The sequence below is a fragment of the Siniperca chuatsi genome, linkage group LG3 (assembly GCF_020085105.1).
Source record: "Siniperca chuatsi isolate FFG_IHB_CAS linkage group LG3, ASM2008510v1, whole genome shotgun sequence".
Classification (NCBI taxonomy): domain Eukaryota; kingdom Metazoa; phylum Chordata; class Actinopteri; order Centrarchiformes; family Sinipercidae; genus Siniperca; species Siniperca chuatsi.
Genome location: NC_058044.1, coordinates 4,705,026 through 4,727,974, shown reverse-complemented (window position 1 = coordinate 4,727,974; position 22,949 = coordinate 4,705,026). Strand labels below are relative to the sequence as shown.

Below are 22,949 nucleotides of genomic sequence, written 5' to 3'. Positions count from 1 at the left end.
AGTTTGCCTTTTTTCAATTCTGTCAAGCAGACTGCAAGAAGTTAGTCTGACGCTGCAGTTCCGCAAGACTTGAGACCGTCCTTAAATTTGTGTTGAGTGTTAGATCAAAGTTATAGAAAATTCTGTTGACCTGTCCTCTCTATGACCTTTTGGTCTTTGGCTGCTGCATCAGTGTACGTTCTCCCCAGCATTTATGAGCAGAACTGGAGGTGATGGAGCTGCGTGCCTTCCTCCCAGTAAAGGAACAAGGCTAATCTCTATCATATTGTTTCCTATTAGTGTTTTAGGATTGTTGCCAGACTAGGAGCTCAACATCATCTACTCAGAACCAGCTACTGTCCAAATACTTGTGCGTGTCCGCTAAGCTTGTACACCATCACTTGGAGGTCATGATCTTGTATAAAATGTATTTCTTCAGTAGACCAGTGACTCACCTTTTAGTTCTCATTTTACTTCTGCTCCATCATGCTTGGTAGAGTAGTTTTTTTATATATATATATATATATATATATATATATATATATATATATATATATATATATATATATATATATGTCCACTTGATGGTGATGCCTTCAGTCTTGAGCAAAAAATGATTTTAGAGATGGATTCCTTGTTTGTTTGTTTTTTTTTTGTTGTCACAATTTTGAAAGTTCCTCAACTTTTGATCACAGGCTTCTTTGTTGGATGGTGTTGAAGACGAGTGAAATAGAGAGTTATGTAAGCGACTGTGTTTTGACTGAGAAGCAGCGACGAGAAAATAACAAAGTAGGCCAAAAACCACCAAACAGTTTATTAACTGTGAATTAGATGTAATGAAACAAGGTTAAAAAAAGAGAAAGATGGCTTATATAACTGTCGCTGGTGCCCCAAAATTCTCTTTCAGAGTTTTGAATTAAAGTTGTTTACCAAATACTTAATTTATTAATCATCATACACTTTACTTACCGTTTCTTTATTTTAAGTCTCTTTCCTCTCTCCTTATTTCTGTCTTGCATGCCTTTTGCACATCTTCCAGTCCTTCATGACTCTGTTAGTCTTGTCTCATCACACCATTTACTGTTTCCTCTTCTCCTGTCCTGCTACCTCATCTTGTCCTTTCTTCCTCACCACTTCTCTGATGTCTCTCCGTTTACCCATTCCTCATCCATCTCCTCACCTTCCCTTCAATCATCTATACGTCCCTGTCATCCCTTCATCTGTGTATCCCTCCTTCCCTCCAGATATCTCCCTATTCTCTCTATTATTCTGTCCTACATCCCATCAGTTCCTCTTTATAACCTTTCAGTGATGTCAGTCCTGTTATCTCTACTCTAACTTCTACCTTTCTGTTTCCTGCAGACCCTGTGGTGCTGGGCAGAGCGTTATGGCTCAGACGCTGCAGATGGCGATCCCTAACTTTGGCAACAACATCCTGGAGTGTCTGAATGAACAGCGGCTGCAGGGCCTCTACTGTGATGTCTCTGTGGTCGTCAAGGGACACGCCTTCAAGGTCCCAAAAGTTTTTTTTTTTGTTTTTTTTTAAACTGTTACCTATTCAAGGATTGACAGCTTATAGTCAGAGTTGGAACTTCACTTGGGAGCTGCACAGTGTGACCACAGTCCTCTGTTGTTGGTTACTAAACAGCTGAACTGGAGTAATTGGTGGCTAAATTGTTTTCCAGGCTATTGGCCTATTGGTCATCTTACCTGCTAAGTAATCAACTTGTAGTCATCTCAATAATTTAGCATTATCTAAACTACTATAGCATTATCTTGAAATATAAACTTGTAGCTTGAGAAGCAGTGGCCAAAGTAGAATTGGAATCTGTTAACGACAAGAGTTTTTTATTTTTTCAATATTCATGTTTTTACTGAATTTTTTTTTTCTCTGTGCAATTTCTGTGTTGAAACATCATGCTTGGGAAGGGTTTTGGTATTTTTTCATTGTCAAAATCATTTGGTAAGACAGGAAAATGTGGTTTAAATCATTTCTAATAGATTTTCTGAGCTCCCTCTGGCCACCACTCTCACTAGGGAAGTATATCTTTGGCTTTGCCACTGTTCAATACAATTTCAATTTGTAAGGCTGCAATTACAAATTTGGCTGTATTTCAGAAGTTACTGCAACACAATGGGAAATGATTCCTTTACAGGTAGATACAATCAATATGATCAATACTTTAAAAAAAAATACATTTTCTGTTTCAATTCAAAATAGATTCCACCAAAGGTAGGTTAACTGTAAACATGGCTGAGATGAAGCTGGTCTTCCACTATGTACAAGTTGTTTGGGTTTTCTACCTCTTTATGCTTGACTGCACACACAAGCAAGTGCAAACCAACTAGTAGAAATATTTCCAAATTTAAATGTACCCAGATCAGCTGAGTTTTATGATATGGATCATGATGTTTACATTGCATGGTTTTTGATCAAAACTAATATATTTTTACACCCTTATGACTTACCTTTCCCTGCTGTTTACCCCTCAGGCCCACCGTGCGGTGCTGGCAGCCAGCAGCTCCTACTTCCGGGATCTGTTCAACGCCGGGGGGAAGAGCTCTGTGGTGGAGCTGCCCCCGGCCGTGCAGCCACAGAGCTTCCAGCAGATCCTGGCCTTCTGCTACACGGGACGCCTCAGCATGAACGTTGGAGACCAGTTCCTGCTCATGTACACCGCCGGCTTTCTCCAGATCCAACAGATCATGGAGAAAGGCACAGAGTTTTTCCTCAAGGTAAACATTCATAAACAACGATTTAAGAGTTCCTTAAAGTTGAATGCAGATGTAGAAGTATTGGTGAAAAGGGTAAGCAGTACATAGGAATTTTTCTATAGATAGAAAAATCCTCTAAATAATTTGTAATCATGAATAAAATAGCCTCTTTTATGTGCTGCCACCATGGCACCTGTTGTGTGTGCCATTATGCATGGCATTATGTTGTCATGGAGGTGTCTGTGTTTGTAGACACGTTTGTGTAACTAAAGAATAATTGAAACATCGTACTGACACTACAGGTTCCCTCTATAGTAGCAGATGATCTGATTAGATTTGGAGTGCCTTGCTGCATAAATCTGCATATTAATGAGGAAAACTGATTTCCTTGAAAGTACCCCATCACACCTCCAGACAGAGTTACTATGATACCAGCTGTATGTATATGTGTTACATGAAGTATGTTAAAAAAAATTACAGTATTTGCTACTGTGGGATGTGATAAGTTGCTTGCTGGTCTTAAAATGCTAGTTGTCAGACATGGTGGTGGTTTATAGAGTTTGGCTCCTCCACCAGCCACTTTGGCAAGCTACCAAGGAATATTGGGAACTTGCGTTGATACTTAAAATCAGTCCATCTTGTAGCATAGTGAAAGTAGTTAATTTTGTATAAAAGAAGGAATACTTGTCCTCTGTTACTTGGCAAAAACTAGATTTTGAAGATTGTGTTGAATATCTTTAAAACATTTTCAGTACTAGTGTCAATATGATAACCAACCTTTGTTACGAAAAACTAAACTTTTTTGATACCTTTATTTGAGGAATATAAACTAGGGCTGCAGCTAACTATTCTTAACATAGTTTATATTTTTTCAATTGCAGAACATGTCAGAAAAGGCAAGGTTTTGTTGGACCAGCAGTCTAAAACCGGAAGATATTCAGTTTACGGTCATATAGAACAGAGAAAAGCAGCAAATCCTGACACGTGAGAAGTGGAAACCAAATCATTTTTGGCAATGTTGCTTCACAGATGACTCAAACAATTATCAGTATTGTTGCGACTTACCGTAGCATCTCTGATATAAACATCAGAATCAGAAATACTTTATTGATCCCCGAGGGGGAACTCTTTTGTTACAGCAGCTCACTGTCACGTCAATGAACACTTGAGAATAGGAGTAATAGAAGTACTAAGCAAATCAAAATATAATACACTATAATACAGGTAAGATAAATTAAGTGGATATAAAGTATAAAAGCTAAAATAAGTGTAAGTTCCAAAGTGGATTTAGAAGTTGATAAGTATGTACGGTATAATAATACAATGTAATAGTGGAATAATGAATACTGTCAAGTTAAGTGTAGCTTATTGATGTAGCTCAAGATGATTATGAGACAGTGGATATTGCACAGTAGTAATAGAAGTATGAATAAATATCAATAAATTAAACTGAAAACAGAGTATATTGCACAGGAGTATTAAACAGAGCATTGCAGTGATGTTAATGATCAATGTCCAGTTTAGTGACTTAGGGTCATACAGACTGACACTTAGAGGGAGGAGTTAAAGAGTTTGATGGCCACAGGCAGGAATGACTTCCTGTGGCGCTCTGTGGTGCTTTTTTGGGGGATGAGTCTTCCGCTGAAGGTACTCCTTAGTTTGACCAGTACGTCATGGAGTGGGTGGAAGACACTGTCCAAGATGGCATGTAGTTTGGCCAGCATCCCCCTCTCTGACACCACCGCCAGAGAGTCCAGCTCCACCCCCACAATGTCACTGGCCTTACGGATCAGTTTGTTGAGCCTGTTAGCGTCCGTTACCCTCAGCCTGCTGCCCTAAACATGTTTTCTACAAAACTCTTAACAGTAACTTTACCTAAATCAAATAATCTAAAATTGGCAGAATTTTGATTGAAATCAGGAACTATCGGATCATAGAATAAGGTAACAAGATTATGAATATGACCATATATTTGATTCTGCATTTTGGTACTTAACAGTTTTCCATACTTGATGCTTGATTCAATGATAATGATATCAATGACATTAAACTTTCATCTTTCTTTATATCACCACGCCTCCAGGTTTCATCTCCAAGCTGTGACTCCCAGGGTCTCCACACTGAGGAGACCCCGCCCTCCGAGCCTCAGAGCCCCGTCACTCAAACAGTGGGAGGTGGCGGAGTCGGAGTCGTTGCCACAGCCGCAGGAAGGCCCACCTCTTGTCTGACGCCCCTCCCCCTCGTGTCCAAGGTGAAGACAGAACAGACGGCCTCCACACCTCAGCCCACCCCACAGCCGCAGCAGGTAGGCTGCCACTGATAATGTTAAAACAAGCAAAGTGTTGCATTGATGAGGTAATTAACAGCATCGAGGCTTTTTCTATCTGTCAATAATGTGAAGTAGTTTGAAAGAATAAGTCATCATTTTGTGTTAACGCCATTTGAAACAGGGCATCATGAGTAGGTGTCTCTTTGAGTTTGAGATTTGAAAATCTCAAACTCGCTCCCAGTAGCTCCAGCTACAAGAAAATCTTCTTGTTGTAACGGCAGCTGAAAATCTTATTTAATAAACACCATACATCCGTATTTTTTTTGACAAATCATAACTTCAAGGTTATTTTTGAAATATGGCATAGACTGTTTCAAAAAGCTTTCAGGCAGAGACAGGCATTATTTTAGAAGTCAGAGGTCGTCAGTTAAATTGTGTGCAGTCAACCACTTTAAAAGAGCTTTAACGGGAGGTGTCGAAGAAGCTTAATATTGAGAGACTATTATGGTTTGTGATACATTCAGAAATGTATATGGATTTATTTGCTAAGACTAATTGAACTACTATTTGGTGCTTAGCAAGTGTGTGAGTAACAAACCTCAGTCATTTTTTTTGTTCTTTACTGAAATGTGTCTGTAGTCACGAGTATCTATACTATTACTCGCATTAAATGTTGTTGTTTTTTTTATCAGCTGCTTCCTGATTCAAATCAAACTTTTTCATACAATGTTTAAATTGCAATTTAAGTTTGGAAGCCATATAGAAGAGTGTTTTGGTATTTTGGCCACTGAAAGTTGCTGTGTAAATGATATTAATCTTTTCATTGTTACTTAGTTTTTTTTGTTACTTCTCTCTCTTCTTATTTTATTTATTTATTTTTTTTTAAGTTGTCTAGAGCTGAAGATAAGTAACCAGTGTTTGTCTCTCCTCCTCAGCAGGAGGGCTCTCCCTACTCGGTGGTCTGCACCCCCGTGGCTAAGCGGCTGTGGGAGGGGGGCAACCGTGACGGGGGAGGGGGTTCTGGAGGGGGCGGGGGAGGTGGAATGAGGAAGGCCGCACGTTACTCTTCGTCTTCGTCTTCTTCCTCCTCCTCCAACAACGCTACCCAGGATGCCTCTGGGCGCGGACCAGCAGCCAATGCTGCTATGGTGGGCGGCGGCGTCACTTCAGTGGGAGGAGCCGGACTCAACAGTAACCATAACAACAATAACAACAATGGCGGGACCCCTGAAGGCACTAGCCCGGGCACACTGAGCATGTACACCAGCGACTCGCCAATCAGTTACCACGACGATGAGGAAGAGGACGACATAGCGGATGACAGCGCCGAAGAGCAGTACAGACAGATCTGCAACATGTACACCATGTACAGCATGCTGAACGCTGGAGCAGCAGGTAAGCTCTGACAGCAGATGAATACATCAGAGTGTGAGTTCATTTCAAGGTTACTGAGTTTTTATGGTTTTTTTGTCCTCTGATCTGTTACTCTTGCTGTAGTGTGTTTTTATAAGTACTGGTCCTGTAATTTAGTAAGTTTGTTTATTCAAACATCTCAGAAGTGCAGGATGTTGAGGAGAATGAAATGTTGTGGATCCTGCCTTAAGCTTGTGAATTGTTTAGTTTATTTAATCAAAAGGACAATCAGATGGTTGTTTGGAATTAAATATTCAAAAAACTGATAGTTATTCAAACTGAAATTTATTTCAAATACACAATATGTGCATAAAATCAGTTGAACAGTACCATCAGCAATTAAGTTTTAAGAATTTCTTACAGTTAAGATAGTCGTTTTTCACCACATGTTTTACCTGTTTGGTCTAAAGGTCATGGGCCAAGGGTCTAAGGGCCTTTTTAAGTCTAAGGTCCAGGTTTGATTTGAAAACATGGGAAAACAAATCAAACAAATGGGAAATGTATCTCCAATGAGCTAGAACTGAATCATCGGAGGGTTTGATATCCAACTGGACTTATATTCTCTAATTTTGACTGACTAAAGTAAGAATAAAAACACTATGTTAGGAAGTGCACCAAATGATTTTAATGCATGAATGGAGGCAAAGAAGCACCCAATGCAAAACGGAAGGTGATACAATCCGTTCAACACACGTTGGAGTGAATTATCTCACTTATATCATGTTTAGAATTAGAGCACTGAGGGTTTATGTTTTTCTATTGAATGTTTTGGACTCAGAATTGAAAGTTCATGAAGCAAAATATAACAGGGCTTAGGGTTGGGGGCTAAGGGTTAGGTCTTTTTACTGTTAAACTAGGGCTGCACAATTAATAGAAATATTATCCAAATCGCAGTATGGCTAAGTGCAATATCCAAATCGCAGAAGCTGCAATTCTTTGATGAAGGTATAATGTGTGACAAAACAGCATTATAATGAAGTACCGTAGTGCTGCAGAGATGCAGTGGCCTACAAATCTTGTTCTCCAGATGTAAGAAAACATGTTTGGTAACAAATGTCACATCATGATTGAAGTTTTTTCACTGAAAATGAAAATTGTGATACAAAAATGATCATTCCCACTAATCGTGAATCATATCGTAATATCTGTCAAAATAATCGCAATATGATTTTTTATTTTTTTTTTTACCATATCGTGCAGCCTTAGTTAAAAAATTTAGCTTCTGTATATTAGCAGATGTTACTTTTTTGCAATTTTGTCATCCGAATAGTGATGATAACATTAATTTAATGTGAGCTGATGTGCAATATGTGTGCATTTTAATGGTTTTTATGTGCACACTCCAGCCAATCAGACACAAGTATTCCCCCAGAACATGGTGTAATTAACTATTTATTAGATATAATAGTATTTGGACATGGAATATTAGTTAACTAGTTAGTTAGTCGGTTAAGTTTTATTTAAGTGTGAAATCCATTATTTAAGTATAAACATGCACAATTTTGTCAATTTTAGACTCTTTTATTTAAGCAATGTTTTTGTATGACTGCTTCTAACACTTAAGAAGTTCGGCATCTTTTCCTAAATGAAAAGAGCTTTTTGGGGGGTAGAAAAAACATGTTTCTATTCCTTTTTAAGTAAGGTTTGGTACCTGAAAAAAATTCAAACGATAGCCAGGTCTAAATGTAAGTAAAAAAACTGATAACAATCCGTCATCATCCCTCCTCAGTGGTTGGGGAGCGAGTGGAGGCTCTTCCGGATGTGGCCCCAGACTCAGGCGGCGGGCGGGGGGGCAGGGGGGGACGGTCCCGGCAGGACCTTGCGTCGCTACCCGCTGAGCTCATCAGCCAGATCGGGAACCGCTGCCACCCGAAGCTGTACGAGGAGGGCGACCCGGCCGAGAAGCTGGAGCTGGTGAGCGGCACCTCCGTGTTCATCTCCCGTGCCCAACTCATGAACTGCCACGTCAGCGCCGGCACCCGCCACAAAGTGCTGCTCAGACGCCTGCTGGCCGCATTCTTTGACAGGTCAGTGTTCAACACGTTTCACCTACCAAACATTTGGTTTGTCAAATGTAGTAAGGGGCAAAATAACAGAGTACTGTATAAGCTGTAGTAAATGGTGACTGCAGGCCGTGAACTAGACCACAATCAGAGTCAATCCACTTTTGGCATTAAATCAGGGCTTTTTTGTTTTTTTCCTTGCTCAGGAGCACTCTGGCTAACAGCTGTGGAACTGGCATCCGCTCTTCAACCAACGACCCCAGTCGTAAACCCCTGGACAACAGAGTGCTGCACGCTGTCAAATGTGAGTCATATACACACAGGCGCGCACACACACACAGTTTTTGATACTATAAATACTGTGAGTTACTTCTCAGTGAGATTTTGGAGCTGCCCACATGCGAAGTTGCCTGTTGCAGCTTTGAAATGTACATTTTAAGACTCCTCACCATCTATTCTTCTTCTTCTTTTGCCTTCGGCGTTTGCCTTGTGGTTTCGTTTTTCATCTTCCTCTCTTTCCCTTTTTTCACCGCTTTTCCTTCCTTCAGTTTACTGCCAGAACTTTGCGCCGAGCTTCAAGGAGAGCGAGATGAACGCCATCGCGGCCGACATGTGCACCAACGCCCGCCGCGTTGTCCGCAAGAGCTGGATACCCAAGCTTAAACTGCTGATGGCTGACAGCGACGCCTACTCTGCTTTTCTGGCCGATAGCGTGAAGATGGAGGCCGATGCACTGGGGGCAGAACAAGGCTTTGACCCCGCCTCCTTGGAAGCCGTGGCGGCGGCAGCGGCCGCCAACAATAACGAAGTGGGAGGTGGAGCCACGCCAGCAGACACCCTCCATGGGGCGGGAGGAGACGGCAGCACTTTGTTTTGAGTGAGTGACGAACAGATAGATGAATGGACAGATGGACATATCAATGGAGGGAGGGATGGCATTTCTCTGAGGCGATGAGTAGAGAACGGTGGCTGCTGTGGTCGTGATGACAGTTGTCACTCGTCTCCTAGCCACCATGTGTTAAGGGATCTGTTTCTTCTTTTTCACCTCTTTTGATCAGTTTGTTCTGCTTTCCTTCCTTCGTTTGTCCACATTTGTCTCTCTCTCAACGGCCCAGAATGCCTCTGTTTGGATTGTTCTTCCTTGCTTTTCTGGTAGAGAGAGATAGAAAGACAGAGAGAAAGGTAGCAGAGGGAGGAGGTTGACAATTAGCCCCCCCCCCACCTCTTCATTCCTCTGCAACCTTTCAAGACCTGATTGTTTTAGCCTTTTATTTTTTTTTGTTTTTAAAAGTGTGTACTGTCACTAAGGCCCTTTTCTTACCATAATCAATCAGACATTCCCTGGGAAGGGGGGAGGGGGGAGGGGTAATCCTGTTTGGAGAAAGTGATATTTCCTTCCCCAAACTCCGGTAACACTGTTGTTTTGATATTGAATGTATGTGTGGCGAAGCATCCGGACCGCAGCGTTAAGTCAGTGGAGGTTGAGTGAGTTTGTTCAGAGCCCTTTTTTTTTGTTGTTGTTTTTTTGTTTTGCTGTTTTTCATCTGGACAGCCAGATGAAAGCTTCTCTGACAGCGTGGGGTTGATGAGGTCAGGGGTTGAAATGAATATTAATATGTATATTGGCATGGTTTATGATCTCCCCGACCTCCGCCCGACCTCACCAACCCTGCTCTTTAACCCATGCCGGGGTTGCTGGGAAACTGACCTGCCAGCCCTTAGAGAAATGCTGGTGAGTTCTGACTGACAGTCTGGTGGCAGACGGGAAAAACTAAGATTTGCTTCACTAAACACCCCCACCACACACACACACACACACACACACACACACACACACACACACACACACACACACACTTTTTGACCCTAAAATGTAAAAAAACCATTTCAGTTTTACTTTTTTGTATTTAAATTCTTAATTTTTCCTTTTTGTGTGTGATTTTTGCCAAGCCTCCTGAGGGAAAGGAAACTTGTTACAGATGATTGTCAAAGAGTTTGCGCGTGATAAATGCACTGTTATTTCCTGCGGTATGAGTACAATCAAACTACGTTTTTGTATGTATCAGAAAGAGAAGGGAGGTGGTTTTATTTTAAAAAAAAAATGCAAAAGAGAAAAATACAAGCTGAAATCCAATTTATATATCTGTTTATCACCTTTTTTTTTTTTTTTTTTTTAAATCTGAAAGAAAGTTAAGAATTATCCAAAAGCCTGTTTCTGCTTGTGAGCTTAGGAACGAGTTGCGGGTGTGTGTGTGTGTGTGTGAGGATATAGCGGTGATGTTCTTTTGTTTTCAGCTCATGCTTAAATTGTTTTCCCTAAGAATATTCGCAGCTATGTAAGTGTCAGCACAGCACAGTTTCCTCAGGCTCTGCTGCTTGGATGCGTGCTCGCCTGGCATGGACAAAGGTGCTAATTCAGGCATTGGTACATTGCAAGGAATACAGCTCCGTGTGTGTTTGAACGACCACACTGTTTGTGTGTGTGTGCTGCAGCAGAGAGAGCGGGATGCCAGACGGTGTGTTTTCACACGCTTGGTTGATTCATTCACCCATCGCTGCGGTGAGCACACATACATGCTAATACGCATTTGGGCGCTGTCAGCCGCATCAGCTACAGTACACCAGAGAAACGTGGGAATTAAAGGGGAATTACACCAAAGCAGACCTGAGGGGCTGTTGTTCGTCACATGTAAGCATTCACCTTAAATTTGTTTTGTGTTTAATGAGGCTATAGTAGATCTAATGGAAAAGGTAAACTTTCCCTGCACTGGCTGAAAGTGTTGTTTGTTGGTTTGACAGTAAAGTCCCTGGCTTTACGTGAGGTATTTAGAACTATAAAAAGAAAGCTGCTAAATAATGGAAATCATAAAATGTTCACACAGAAACAACCCTGAAAGTCATATTGCAGTCATATTCACCTTTGATACTTGCGTGGCTGAATGGTAGCTTTCAGAAAAAAGAACAAGAATACAGAACGAGATCTTTTCTCTTTAGAAAAATTGACCTCCACAATCCACAATACAGCTGAACACACTTATCAGCTAAACCCTGGCAAGGGCTTTTTGCGCTTGTTCAATTTGAGGTTGAATACAAGGGCTCCAGGTGAACTTGTTGATTTTAGTGCCACTGATATTAATCAATCCTAGACAATCTATATAATGTCAATATTTCTTATGACAGACCTGACACAGCTGTCTGTTTGGTACTGGGGAATGATAGGCCTAATGAAAGTGTGAATAATATGGAAGCAAAGTTAGCCAACTGTAAATGTATGTATGTATATATATTCTGTTTTAAATGTTAAACAGATTTGATCAATGCACAAATTGTGCAGCCCAGTAGTTTGTAACTTTCAGCACTGCAGGGTAAAACTAAGAATAGTTTCTCCGTGTATCCAACATAATTGTTGGCAGATTCAAATAAAAGTTTAAATCCTTTTTAGGCTAATGTCGGGGGCTGAAGAAGGCTGAGTTGTGTTGATTACATCCAGGCCACAAAAGGTGGTTTATTGCCTCACACCTAAGTGCAATAAATCCCTGTATTTGTGCACTTGTTCTGTTAAGGTGTTGACAAGTCAAGACTAAGATCAGAGCAGTGCGAGTCCAACTCCAGGTGGTGACTGTTGTGAAGTATCTAAATTGTCACAGGCAGTTATTAAGTGGCACTAGGTGACATGGAAAGTTTCTCTCTGGAGCCCTGAGTGCTGAATTTTTGCTGTATGACAGCATTTTGCCAAAAATGATTAGATTGAAAACAGACTTTGTTCCTGTAAAGGTCTTGATTGATATTTAAAGTTTGGAAAATTGGTTTGTTTACAAGTGAGGAACCATTTTGAAAATTCATAAAAAAGCAGACCCATATCCTGTATTATGAGATTGTCACGTTATTGTGAAGACTGACCTTCAGATTACAGCATTGGTATGTAGGCCAGCAAACAAGAGTGAACACCAACCAGTGATTCTGGTTTGGTTTGTTATCCTGAAGTTTCTGTTTGCCTCGGTGAATTTGGCACAACCTGTAAAAACTGGTGGTCACATTATAATAATAAGAACTTTACACAGTGTAAACTTTACTTTACAAGTGTGTTTGGAAATGTGATGCATTGACTGTAGGGGGTTGCAGAGTGCCTTCAATGTCAAAGGTGCCATCATGGTTAATAAGAGAACGCGTAGAGTGTATTTTGACAGATTATCCAGCTGTTACATCCACATTTATAATATATAATTTCCTCTGTTTTTATGTACAATTTCCTGTGTGTTAAATTTGTGGATCTGCCAGGACTGGCGAACCAAACTTGGCACATGTGATTACTATTGCTATGAAATTCCCAGAGCAAGTGTTTTTTTTTTTAAGCGTGATAATCTTTAACACACTAACACTTTAAAATCCAAACAAGAAAGGACATGAAATATTAGATTTGTTTTATTGTTAACTAGCAACTTCTGAGATAACTGACATTCTTTTTTTTTTTTATTAATTTTTTAGTGCATATTTGGCCTGTTTTGGTGTTTTTTTGTTTTGTTTTTTTTCCTTTTTAAATTTGAAGAAACCTCAAGCACCTTATTGCCACTACGGCATCAGAAATGGGCAGAGGCCGCTGTGGTGAACTGTTCAGTGTCACTGTCACAGGTTTATATTAATGTTTGGACTGCCCCCACACACACACACACACACACACACACACACACACACACACACACACACACACACACACACACACACACACAGACCCTCAAGGTGAAGGGTCTGTCGTTTAAATAGTCAGTTAAGCGAAACACAGAAATGGCACTGCATGTTGAAACACCCTAGAGAAGAACCAAAAACAGCCTTTGAGGCGTCATCTAACCTGTCTTGAACTGAACCAGTTTTGTAGACCAGTGTTGTAAAAAAAAATGTCTGCTTTTTACAGCCTGGCTTTTGAGGAAAGATGTTTACTATTTGTTTTTATATATTTACATGTATATCAAGTTTTTTTTTTTAAATTATGTCTTAGAAAAAGGCTATCAGTCAAAGAACCCTTGGTCCTAAGACAAGCACCGAAAGGTCTTACAGTCAGGAGGTGAAAAGTAACTGGGGTTTTTTTTTTTTTTCAATCCCCACCTTCTATTCTGGAGCACATGGTACGGTCCGTGGAGACTTAACCAAGTTCAATAACTGAGGACAGAGGCAAGAAGAAGAGTGAGAGATAAAGAAAGAAATGGAAAAAGTGAAAGGGATGGGGGGAGGGCAGGGAGGAGGGGGAGATGGAGGAGACAGTTTGCACATTTGTTTTATTTTCCTTTTAAAAAAAAAAAAAAAAAATCTTTATTCCAATGCTTTGTTTAAAACCACCGCCTTAAATGAGAAAAAAATTCTGAGAGATACAGAGGGAAGAAGAGGACAGTCTGAACCTCCCCAGAGAGGAGGGATGAATGAGGAGAGGGGAGGAGGGGGGGTGTTGGCTGGGACGCTCGGATGATTTGGTGTGAATGCATGCATGCATACTGGTGTGTATGTAAGTGTGTTTTTGTGTGTGGTTTGTTGTAGGGTGGGTTTGAGAGCTGTTTGTAAAGGCTTTGTGTGTGCGTGTGTGTGTGCGCGCGCGCACATCTGTGGGTGAAAATAATGCGTGGGTGTGTTTTTAATGTTTGTGTGTGTGTGCATATTAATGTATGTATGCAGGGTTTTTTTTCTCTCCCCACTCGCTTCCCTCCATCTCCATTTATGGCATGTTAATGTCTGCCTCCTCACTCGAAAGAGCATTTGACAGTGGTACTCTGTGTGTGTGTGTGTGTGTGCGTTCGTGTGTGTGTGTGTAATGCGCATGCCTATGCCAGCCTGGGTCTGCGTCTCGATCTATGTGCTGCATACGTGTGTGTCTGGCTTCATGTGGCAACTGCGCATGTCTGTCACTGTGTGTGGGTGGTTTGGGTGCTCAGCTCTGCAAGGTGTGTGTGTGTGTGTGTGTGTGTGGGTGGTATGTGCGCAGAGGTTGAGATGAGTGGCTGTTTGTTTTTGTCTGCCTCCTCTGCCTTACACACACACACACACACACACACACACACACACACACACACACACACACACACACACACACACACACACACACATCTGCAGAGTCACATATCTATATCCACAGCACAGAGTCTATACATATGTGCCATATGAAAGCTGCAGATATATTGCATGGCTACAGCTCTACTGTTCCTACTGGACGAGAGTTTTATTTTTTCTCAAAATCAGCGAAATGTAAAATAGATTTCAGACAAAGCAGATCATGAGCACTTCTATCAACTCTTCTTTTCAGATTTTTTTTTTATTTCTTTTTTTTTATCCTCCAGATTCTTGCACTAAATATCCTGTTGCTGCCTGGTAAATGTCCTGTACTCTTTTATGGGACAGCAGCACAACTGTAGCCAGGACACTTTTTTCCCTCCTCAATCTCTTTTTCTGCCCTCCCTCTCTGTCCTCGCCCCTCGCCTGTCTCTGTATTTCTGTTTCTGTTTTCTGTTTTCTTCATTTACATCTTTCTGTCTCGTCTGCTCTCCACATGTATACATTTCTATCTCTCTCCCATGCTGTCCCCCTATGTCTCTCTCCCTCTCTCTCTATCATGTGTACACACACACACACACAGAGGAAAGAGCTAAATAGTGTTGGTCCCTTGTTGCTTCATTATGTAAACCATCATTTTCCATCCACCGCTGCTTCATTTCTGTGTCGACTCCATTTTCTTCATAGAATGCAAATCCCTGCCAAACGCTCACCCGTATATCTGAATCTGTGTGTGTGTGTGTGTGTGTGTGTGTGTGGTCTACAACAACAGCAGATGGGGCTGCCAAATGTGTTGCTGCATGTGTGTGTGCATACATGTGAGCTATTCGAATGCAAATATGCAAATAAATGGGCGTAGGTACATCTGACCAGGTACATCAGTGGTGTTTGTTTTTCATGTTCTTATATCCCAGTGGGGACTTTAACCTGGATGCATACTAACCCATGGGGACTTGTGTCACCGTGAGGACAAAAATTGAGGTCTCCATTGGTAGAGACTGCTTTTTGAGGGTTAAGGCTTGGTTTTAGGGTGCAGGTTACAATTAGGTTAGGGTAAGGAGCTAGGGAAAGCATTATGTCAATGACTGTCCCCCATGGGGATAGTGAAACAAACGTGTGTGTGTGTGTGCTGCCCACCCCCCTCTCATGGAACACTCGTGGTCCAATTGTGTGATTTTTGTGTTTACTGCACCTTTTGTAATAATCAAACGATTGATGAGGAAGGTCTATCTGTCCCTTTTTATTCCCCTGGCTGCTGTGGCCGACAAATCAGAACGTCCACATGAGAGACGCAGCCAATCATGAGGCGAATATCGACCAGACTGTTGAACCAAGTGACCAAGTGGGGTTAAGAAAATAATTATAATCATCCTAGACTTGAGCAGTGAGGGGAGGAGGTGGTGCTGTTCTTCCTGAGGAGGAGAGAGATGTTTGTTAAGAATCTCCCAGGACAGATGAGGCATTGCGGCAGTCTGCCGTCACATGAGCGAAGCCACAATCCAGACAAAGAGACAAGAGTGAGAGGAGAGAGAGAGGAGGCTAATGACAGGGAGGAAGGAGGAGGTGATTGTCTCTCTCTGGCCCTGTGCCACCAAGATAAATACCTGGGTACTTGTTTATTTATGTAGCGTGGCATTTTGTAGAGGGGTGGGGTCGTGGTGGGCTGAATGAATAAACGGTAGAGTTGCCCAAATCCCTCAAAACGATCTCAGCAAGACAAGCACCCACTTACTGGACAACGGGGGATCCAGATAAAGAATAAAGCTTCCAAAACTTTAGTTAAGATTTGTGGAGAACAAGGAAAATGATCTTTGATTTTTTTTTTTTTTTTTTTTTCCACAAAGTTGAAATTGCACTATCTGTAAAAGAGTTTTTATGTCCAGAAACACATTTGGCTGAATGTTTTCCCCCACTGTCCTTTTTTAAGCACTGCGATGTGATGATGTGAAGACATTTTTGCTGCAACTGTGGAGGTGATTTTGGCCTCATTGGAAGTCAATCTGCCCAGATGTTGTCAGTGTGTGTGTTATGTTGAACACCAGGCAAATCTTAATCTGTAGTGAACAACTACAGGTCAGGAAAAACAACAGATTTTTGAATTAGCAGGAGCCCGACATGAAGGGGCAGTGTGGATAACACATCATATTTAGTAGGACAGTGGTTCCCGACCTGTGCTTGTGGCCCCTTACTCAATACAAAATCATGTCTAAGTGCAATGTTCCCTTCTCAGATTGTTTCATTTTAATAACTGTAATCAAATATTTTGATTAGTTGAACAACAGAAAATTAATTGGATTTTAATAATTAATTAATTGCCATTCCAATTGTGGTTCCAAATGTAAATATTTGCCTGTTTTCTTAGTCTTCTATGATAAAATTGAATATCATTGGGACTTTGGTCTTTTGGATTCTGTCATTTTATAGACCAAACAATTTATCGAGAAAGTCATGAAAATAAGAGGCAGAGTAATCAATAAGGAAAACAATCGTTAGTTGGAGCTAGCTAAAAATATCCAGAATTTCATAAGAAAAATGCAATTGTGTGTAATTTTATGTCAGAATTTAGTTTTATCATCTGCCGACCCCTTACATTCATCTCACAATCCACAAGCCACAGGCAGGGAACCACTGGAGTAGTAGGTGTTGATTTTACAAACTGTCTAACCGTGGGCTTTAATCTTCTAATACAGGCAGGAAATCAAGATAGAAGTTGACCGTTTTTGTAATTTTAAAAAGTAATTTTTGTCAATGTGCAAGATTTTGAAAAGAAAATAATGTAGAAGTTGTGATTATAGAGGGTTAAGGCAGATCCAACATGCTTTTTGTCCAAGTTTCCGCTGTCTGACGGTGATTGGCCGGTTCTCCCGGGGCCTCGGGTTGTCGACTGGGTGCGCAGGGGTTCGAACTGGTTTTGACATCCAGGGTTTTGAAGATAAATTGTAGAGAAATTTGGCGTACTTCAAACAAGCACAGCAAAAGGGATGTTTTCTTTAATATCTGTCTGTCTGTTTTATTTCCTCTTTGATTTGGAGGAAATGTTACAAGCCAGTAGCTGAGCGCTACTGAGAGGAGAAAGGAGAGAATGATTTTCAAAAAGAAGTTTTGAACACTCCTCTGCCCTGCAAAGAGCAAAAACTGAAACATGAAATGAAACTGAACAGTAAAACTTGGTCAGCCAAGCACCATGGGCTGTATATCACTATCTTTTTTTTATGAAATATAAAACCTACCTTTGACCTTTTTTTAGAAGTCATCACAGGTTGCAGCTTTTTGCCTCTTGGTAGGGCAGCTATGTCTGAGCACAGTTTTACGACTAAAGGTTGAGCGGGGCCAGCGCAGACGTTTTTTCAAAGCGATACGAGTTCGGTCGCGCTTTTAGAAGAGCTTTGTACACATTTCAAAATTTTTCTTTTTTCGTTTTTACATTTACATTTCATGTTCTGTTGCTATTGTGTTTTTGTTTTCTACATTTGAGCTAGTGTACTGTAGTCCTTGAGAGTTAATGTGTTTTTAAGAAAGATGCTACTAATAATTCAACATTAACACCTGTACGTAGAGTTGCCAAGTTGTGTAAAAAATTACAAAAAGAGAAAGTGGAGACATGGTTAGCTGTAAAATAGTTTAGAGAAAGAGAACCACATATTTTTGCATTGCGATTGTTGTATGACTGAGGTGCTGCGGGCGGGAGGGTTGAGGATTGGGCTTTTAATGCTGGACCAGATGTTTGGTTTTTACTGTAATGCAGCTGTTGTCTGGGTAGGATCAGGGACTGCAGAAAGCACACGGACGGACCGACTGGTGGATGGATGGACTGTCGAGGCAAACAAAACACTGTTGGGCTCAGATCATTTTAAGGCTACAAGTCTGTTTTTAAAAATATCTCTTAATGGATAAAATCTTACACTCCATTGTCTTTTTATATAATACATTTCTTAGCCAAGCTTCCATAAACTTCCATTAGAAATTGACCCAAAGTAAGTTTACTTGACCTGGTTCTCGAACCAGCTTTTCCACAAAGAATAAGCTACTGCCGCTTGAATGTTTTTTTTTTTTTTTTCTTTAGACGTCACCTGGTGGCTAAATGCAGCTACTGCGGCTCAGAGAAGGGGGGGGCTCAGCGGCTGCAGTAACTGCCAACGCCACCAGCGGGCGAGATCCCAAGAAGCAGTGATCCTACACAAGCTACGATTGTAATGAAAGAGTCTCGATCACTGTATTCATCCGAGCACCTTAACAGCAGACCGCCGGAGGCTTCTGCTGCTCATTTTACAAATCCGACACAAGACGCAAACCCACCAAAATGTCCACTGAATGTGGGCCAAGATGCCAAATAAAGTTGTCAGTAGATTGAAAGTTGCTGACACGACTTCCAAAAGAAAAGAGCGCTGCAGCTGTTTTTGTGCTTTGACTCGTCCATCCACAACTTTGTCCGTCTGTTTTTCAGTCCTGATCTCCGTCTCAGCTGCCAATCCACAGAAAAGAACAAAAGTGACAAGGTGAGAGTGGGGGGAAAAAAGAAAAGAGAAAGAAAAAGCACCTTTGGGCGAGCGCTTAACTGTCCTGGAGAGCCAAAGCCCTCTGCACCTTTCTGAGCACGCTCACTATGTCACGATGTCACTATGTCTGTGGGTTGGATGCTGGTGTCAGAAATGAGACTTTTGTTGATTTGGGGGGTGGGAATCGAGATGTAATGTGAGGGTTCTTTTTGTAAGTTCCTTATTTTTGTTGTTTTTATCTTTTTTTTGTACTATCATTCCCTTTTTTTATTTTGTATGTTTGTTTTCTCTTCTCTCTCTTTATGACATTTGTTGTTTACTGTAAAAATGATGATGTGTCCATCGACCTGTCTCCCCTCAGGTGGGAAGTGGGAGCATAGACTGTGCAAACTCTCCTCTGAATGGGGGTGGGGGAGGAGTTGGGGGGATGAAGGGTGAAGGTTGGAGTTGATTCAGACAGGGTTCCAACACAGATCTGGAAATTGATATGAAGTGAATTCTGATCGTTTCTAGGCCTTTTTTTTTAGAGAATCCCAGAAAAATCACCAAGAAAGGTATGATCACCCAGCAAGCATTTGATGGTTAATTGGTTTAGTGTCAATCCAAACGAGCACAAAACATTCAGTGTGACAATAAGCCACAGTCAACAATTTAGCTTTAGAAACAGCTTGAGGCTGATAATCAGGCGGATGTCCACGTCTGATTTCCAAATCAATGAAGGAAGCAAAGATGGACGACTTTGCTGTCCTATCAATTCCATCAATTTGCTTGTGGGGTGTGACTTGCACTGTCATGTATGATTGACGGTCATATTGCCATTTTTTTAAATGCATTTTCAAATGAAATGTTAAAGGAAAATCCACCCTCAAACATTTAAATTCTGGTGTTAGAAATCACATATTTTGGTGTATTCAACAGTGAACACCAAGTTCTGGTGTCTCCCTTTTAAAGCTGCATTTGCAAATGCTTTCTAAATCCACCACAGACGAAGCAGAGAGACCCGCTTCTACATGAATTGTAGTCTCTCAACCTGTGTGCAAGGCAGCCACGACACGTTATGGAAAGTTAATGCATTCCGGTAAATGTAGGAAATCGGAAGGTGACAGAGAAGTGGCTAAGGCATGTGAATACACCAAAAGAAGTACATTTCAACACTTGATATCAGATTAACTTTTGGAAACAGAGGGTGGATTTTTTTCCTGTGTAGGAACCCTGCTGAAAACCTGAAGTAATGTCAGGAGATGTCGTTAAGTGTGTAAAAACTGGCTAAACTTGAGAACAGAGGAGCGAGGGAAGTGGATACAAAACCCTTTTGAATCAAGATCGTGATCCTGAGGTGAAGCCTCATTGTTTATTTCTCCCCCTCCATCCCTTCCTCTCTGCTCAGCCGCCTTCCTCCTCATCATCTTCGGCGCTGCGGCCTGACCTCATCACCCCTCGCCCCGACCTTTCCCCTTGCGCTCCTCAAGCTCCGCGAGTCTCTTTTCCTACTGTCTGCAGGTCTGTAGTCTTCTATCCAGAAACATTTACTCAGCTCTTTCCCAAATCCCCACACACCAGAGACAACACTCAAACACACACACACATATATATATATATATATACTGTATATGTATAAATGAATACAAAACGGGCAAACCTCTGAGATATAGAAGCTCGCACACACACCTGCAGACTCTCAGGATGTGTTGCAGAACGTGTGTGTTCGTGTCTTCGTGTCACTGATGCAGTTTTAAAAAAAGTACCAGTTTACCTCGGGAGCTCTCAGCCATAGCAGAACTTAATCCCCACAGATATCTCAGCGCTGCGACAGCTTCTGAACTGCTGTGGCTGCCGTTACAAAGCAGGTACATTTTTGATTTTCAGGAACAAACCCGGGAGCCTCAGCAGAGCGCTCTTGGACCATTGAATGCATACGGCGCAGGGTTTTTACAGAAACGGGACACAAGCCGAGAGTCCATGTCAACACTGTCTTACCTCAGAATCATACTAGAGAACGGGCGGGGGGGTGGGGGCTTACAAATGAGCATAGCAACCGTGAATGACTATTTTTTATTCCTTCTCTTCCTTGTCTCTGGTGTCGTTGGGTGAAAATACTCTGCAGAAATTTTCTTTTTCTCGTTTTTCCACTATAAATATATAAATATATAAACTGTACATTATGACATAGAAGCACTATCGAAGTTTGATTGTTAGTTGTGCACTCGCAGCATGAGGTATTATTCTTTAATATTCTTCATAACCCAGAAAAATCAAAAAGTGAAATAAGAGCTTTTGGAAGTAAACAAAAAAAAGGATTAAAAAAAAAATAAACAAAAATAATGCAGTAGCGTCTACTGATGTCAAAGAAAATACCCGACCTCACCCCGCCACACACACATACACCCCCCAGATCTTTACCCCAGCCCCTCCGTGTTACCCTGCCCCCCCATCCAACCGATCGCCCTGATGCCCCGTCGCGCCGCCCCTCGCACCGCCCCCGGCCCCGCCCCGTGTACATGCCAGTGTTTCCCCCATGTGTTCCAAGTGCCAATAACTTTGTGAATTCCTAACTGTGACCCAGTAATAAAGATAATTGCACATTAACTACTGTAAAGAGAAAAAGAAACCAGACTGATTAAAAATGAGGAAAAAATCTGAATATCTTAATAAAAGGTTTTTAACAAACAGGACTGACCTTACAGCTGTGTTGGGTCTTTCTTTACCTTTTCTGAGGTCCTATCCAAAATGACCTCAAGTATGAGTGGATCACGTTTTAGGTAATATTTTGTTCCATTTAAAATCTTTTAAAGTGAGAATACCTGTAACCTTTGCTTAAGGGTGGCCACAAATGGCAATTACAGAATAATGGCATGTTGAGTTCCCCTTCATTTCCTAAGATGCTCTTGAGTCAGCTGCTTTAAAGACGCCACCAGTAGGTGACCTGATTGAGAACGAGCCGACCAGGACCACAAGCAAACAAGACTAAGGCTGTACTTAGGCACAGCAGTGCTAAAGGCTAAAGCCGGCATGCTAACACGCTTATAATGACAAAGTTAACATGCTGATGTTAAGCATGTATAACGTTTACCATGTTCACCATCTTAGTTTAGCATGCTAACATTTGCTAACTTGCACAAAATACAAAGTAAAGCTGAGGCTAAGGGGAATGTTGTTAGTTTTGCAGGTATTTGGTCGTAATCCAAATTGAAATTTTGACCTGATGGTGGCGATAGCTGGTGCTAGATGTAAAGTCAGGTGATGACCAAAGTTATTAACTACAAGTGGGAGTGGGACTTGAATGTGTGTACCAAATGTGTTGTTTGTTTAGACATTTCACTAAAAACCACAAATGTTAACATAATGGTGTACTGGGATCGCCAAGGTCAGTAGGATTCATTCTCTAGGAGCCAGAAATGCCTGTACAAAATGTCATGTCAATCCAACCACTAGTTGTTAAGATACTTCAGTCTGGACCGAAATGATCGACAGACCGATTGGCTGTCATTGCCATGCTACTAGTATGGCAAATAAAAACAACAAACATGTCTCCTGGCCAGGTATGTTGTATTTTCTGCTTGTTCTTGTGATAAAACCATCGCAACGTTTATGTGACACATGCTAACACGTAGTGTAACTGTTATACAAATAGAAAAAAACTTGCTCAGTAATCCCATTTTCACAGCAGAATCTATCTAATGCTTGCTAAAATTAGCCACCATAATATGCTGGTCATACCAGACCAAGGAAAGTGTTGTTTTTTTTTGCTTATGAATTTAACTTTTCATTTCTAAGAGAACAATGTTATTTCTTTCAAAAGTCACATTGTCTCGCTTTAAAGGGCCCGGCTGGTGGTTTTGCTTGTCTGGAAACATCCACTCAAGAATCAGTACAGCTTTTTTCAGGTAAGTATGAGATCAATCATCCAAAGTTTAGATAATGTGATATTTAGATAATGTGACTTGCCTCCTATTTCTCACCTTAAATGTATTTCTTTCTTTCTTCAGGATTTTGGTGGGTAGTTAATAGAAGTTTGACAATTCCAGAGCAGCCAATATGTTT

At 41.1% G+C, this 22,949-nt stretch overlaps 1 protein-coding gene across 5 annotated transcripts in view; it reads left to right on the top strand.

The window, feature by feature from the left end:
* Positions 1–22,949, top strand: part of nacc1b (nucleus accumbens associated 1, BEN and BTB (POZ) domain containing b) — a 33,749-nt gene that overhangs the window by 5,857 nt on the left and 4,943 nt on the right. For 3 of the 5 annotated variants that reach the window (XM_044190127.1, XM_044190131.1, XM_044190130.1), the window contains exons 2-8: positions 1,342–1,492; positions 2,473–2,715; positions 4,778–4,999; positions 5,899–6,358; positions 8,106–8,403; positions 8,586–8,683; positions 8,928–21,589. In XM_044190127.1, coding sequence (XP_044046062.1) covers positions 1,342–1,492; positions 2,473–2,715; positions 4,778–4,999; positions 5,899–6,358; positions 8,106–8,403; positions 8,586–8,683; positions 8,928–9,256 — 1,801 coding nt within the window. In that variant the 3' untranslated portion in view covers positions 9,257–21,589. Of the gene's footprint in view, positions 1–1,341; positions 1,493–2,472; positions 2,716–4,777; positions 5,000–5,898; positions 6,359–8,105; positions 8,404–8,585; positions 8,684–8,927; positions 21,590–22,728; positions 22,793–22,949 lie in introns of those variants that run through there. The other 2 variants (XM_044190128.1, XM_044190129.1) reach the window with 2 other exon arrangements.